The following is a 3,552-nucleotide window of genomic DNA, read 5'->3' on the forward strand; positions in this document are numbered from 1 at the left end:
AAACCGGCATTATTTTCTGCACTTATTTCTATTTATTCTGGTACATTTATTGCTGATTTCCGTATTCTAAAGAGGAGCAGGCTGATTTTTGAAATCTAAAGTACTTAATTTAATCTGTTTTATCTGGGCTGCCAAACCAGTTACTGATATTTGATTTAACAATTAAAATTTTTGCTTCTGCTTTGACCATATCTGAGTCTGAATTTGACATTCCAAATATCGAATTCCGGTTGCGGATTTCCACTTAGTTAACTCGATGATATTAGTTGAACACGTGAAGATGTATAGTTAAAGGTACATAATGATATAATATCATGTCAGTAAATGGAATGAATTTGTTGAAAGCACATAATAATACACTCAAATATTTATCAGGTAAATCAATTAATTAAATGAAATTAAAATTTTTGATTGTGGAAAGCACGTATTGTTAATCAAAATGTACAATATAATATAGTCATAATTAAAAAGTCGTCTCATAGAGTTACTAGAACTAAATAAAGCTGGATTTTTATGATAATTTTTTAAAGCTGGCACAATCCAGAAACTTTACTCACTATTTTTGATATCGGTATTAAAATCCCCTGACAGCTCTCTTTTACTATAATTTAATAAATATTGACTAGGGATGATGAATCACCTCGAAAATTGTCGCAAAGTATTGGGTTTAGTTTTTTTCCTACAGCATTCTTTGACATGTTTGATAATAGTATGATGAATGGTCTGGATATATTCCTTCTAACGACGCAACTATGATAATGTACAGTTATCTCCTCCTTTATTCGCAAACAAATTGTCTCTTCTCCACGGGTTAGGAAACATTACGAAATGTATATTTCACCAAGATTTCTTGGATTGACTATTTTCCAACAACAAATGTCTATGTGGCCGGTTAATGCTTTCAACATGTGTTTTTTTGAATATTTATTTTCAAAAAACTTGGAAGTCTTACTTTTCCAAAGCTTTTATCATACGTTGAATTATTGACTGTGCGCAACTGTACTTTGAAAAAACAAGATATTGACTGAGAAAAGCTCAACTAAATTGGAAGCTATAATTGAAGTAAAATAAACTTAATCGTTTCGTTCACATTTATTTTAACCCTGTTTATTTGTTGATGCGAAAAAATTCTACTAATTGAAAAACAACAAAAACATAGGTTAAAAACAACCGAGTTATTATTTTTCCCTTTTTTGTTTTTTATCTAAGAGCGAAATGCAATTTACTCATTTACTTATTTTTTTCCAGGTGGGTATAGATGAGTGCTTATACGAAAACCAGATGTGCGAAGGATCTTGCACAAACACGTTGGATATAAGTGCCTTGCCGTACATGGTAAGTGTTGGATCTATTAATAATTCTTTTAAGTAATGGCCTGTCAACCGCAGACAGGTTACGAGACGCTTCATCTATATCTCAAGGATTCCTTGATAATAGTAACCGTTTAATATATTGAGCTTGTGACAGTTGTGATGTATTAGAGATTAGCTGAATAGAGATTTTGAATGACATTGGGGACAAATTAACCGGAAACTCGTTATTGGAAAATTGCTTCAAAATGATTAAAAGTTTTCAGTTAGAAGACTTCAATGTTGGTTCAAACTCAAATAACTTAATTATGACAACAAAAAGCAACTATTTACTTTTTATTGAAGTTTAAGGAAGCAACTCAAATTTTGTTAACCAGAATCATATTTGCGACATTTAAATGTGTGTGCATGTCCATTGCAAAACTTCCTATCATATGTCTCAAGATTCATTAATACTTGTTTAGTGTTTTTCTATTGCCTTCAAGGGAATTTTATGTAGGTTCTCGGGATAATTTTACAGTTTTCGAAATTATTTTATTGCTTTTTCTGCTGTTCACAAACATAATTTAATATTATTTTACTTGTATGGCATTAATTTCTGATACATTCAAAACGTTTTACATTTTTTGACAACACTAATATTGATGCTTAAACTATCTTCTGCATAGAAATAATGTTTCTGTAATAAATTTTATATTTATATGTAACCTTTTTGTGTGCTGTTTTGTTTTTCAGCTGAATATTTTTGTAGTCAATTATTAAGTCAGTTTGTCAGATATTTATTGTGAATCAGTTTGAAAGTTCTTTACGGATTATCCAACGGCTCAACAGCAGGCGAATAACAGGAAAGTCGATCTCGTTCTCTCGAAAAAATTATTAGATTTTTTTGTAATATGTTCCCATTAACTTGTTCGTCCGGGGGATTTGTTACTAAAGCACGAATTATGCTTTCAGGTGGGTTTATGCAGAGCCATTCAGTTAAGTATCCTTCAGTAAATAGTGGTTCAATTAACGCGTTTCCGAGAATACCAGCTCAAACATTAATTTTCTTGTTCTTCACTCTGTAGAACTCTCTTTAAAAAACCTAATATCGACATTTCTATGCGCTGACAGAATGATAAGAGAAGCTTTTCTCACCGCTAAAATTAATGGCAACAAAATATTGTTGTTTTCAATAAAATTACACACGATATGACAAAACTGCTATAGGAAAATGAACGCTAAATATTTTCTTTAATGATATAGTACAGGGTTCTATTAAGTATATGTACTCACGATAACACTGAACTAGTTGAAAGTATGGCAGTAATTAACTTCAACTTTCAGCTTGACATTTTTTCATTGCAGACGGGCTTTATTTACTCTTTAGATCGGGGCATAAAATTCAAAGAAAACATAACTCTTAAAAATAGTTTATGAAAGTTTGCTTTTCTTTGTTGGAAAAATCCAATATTATTTTACGTTGTTTGATGTTAACCAATCAATACCATTCCGCAGGGCTATAAAAGGACGATATAATGTTCGAAAAATGTGCAATATTTTCCTTTTGAATTTCAATTATTGGGTTCATATCAATCGAGAAGGCACATCTGAAAAGTATAAATAACCCAAAGGCAGAATTAATTAAAATCGCAATATATGAAACCCCAGCTTTGAATATAAATTAAATTTCCCTTAAATTGAAAATTATAATTCGGTATATAAAATGTTTATTATATCGTTATCTTTCCTGGGTCTCAACCAAAGTGTGAAGTAAGAATTTTGAATATCGTTTATTTCATTACGTTTCTGCGAGACAAAAGCGCCATCATCAGATTTAAAATTTACACAAACTACAAACACCAATTCACAATTAAAACATGTTGTATAAAGACTATAATTTATAAAGCGTTAAAACATTCATCAGTTCTTGAGGGAAAAAATCCTTCCTTTTGGCAGAGCAAAACATTTGAAAAACTTACTTCATAATTGGTAAACATTACGTTCTTTTAGGCCTTTGCCTTCTTGAAACCTTAAATTTGTCTGAATTATTTTCTACATTTGCGAGAATGCTATGCATGTATTAATCTAAGCCGAAATAGTTTTAATTTTTCACTATTGTACTGAGTGTTCTATACTTGTATGGCTTTATTAGGGTTTGGTAAATGTTGCTAAGGTTGTCGGTCTGTTGTCTCGCCGAAACGTAATAAAATAAACGATATTCAAAATTTTTACTTCACACTTTGACTGAGACCCAGGAAAG

At 30.8% G+C, this 3,552-nt stretch overlaps 1 protein-coding gene across 1 annotated transcript in view; it reads left to right on the plus strand.

The window, feature by feature from the left end:
- Positions 1-1,371, plus strand: part of LOC125503741 (neural-cadherin-like) — a gene marked incomplete at its 5' end in the record, with an annotated part of 15,004 nt that extends 13,633 nt beyond the window's left edge. Inside the window, one exon of the mRNA XM_048664487.1 lies at positions 1,249-1,371. Within this exon, the coding sequence (XP_048520444.1) occupies positions 1,249-1,371 (123 nt within the window). The remainder of the gene's footprint in view (positions 1-1,248) is intronic.
- Positions 1,372-3,552: the final 2,181 nt, after the last annotated feature.

The sequence above is a fragment of the Dendroctonus ponderosae genome, unplaced genomic scaffold, assembly GCF_020466585.1.
Source record: "Dendroctonus ponderosae isolate FM_Combo_2020 unplaced genomic scaffold, Dpon_F_20191213v2 Dpon_F_20191213_28, whole genome shotgun sequence".
Classification (NCBI taxonomy): domain Eukaryota; kingdom Metazoa; phylum Arthropoda; class Insecta; order Coleoptera; family Curculionidae; genus Dendroctonus; species Dendroctonus ponderosae.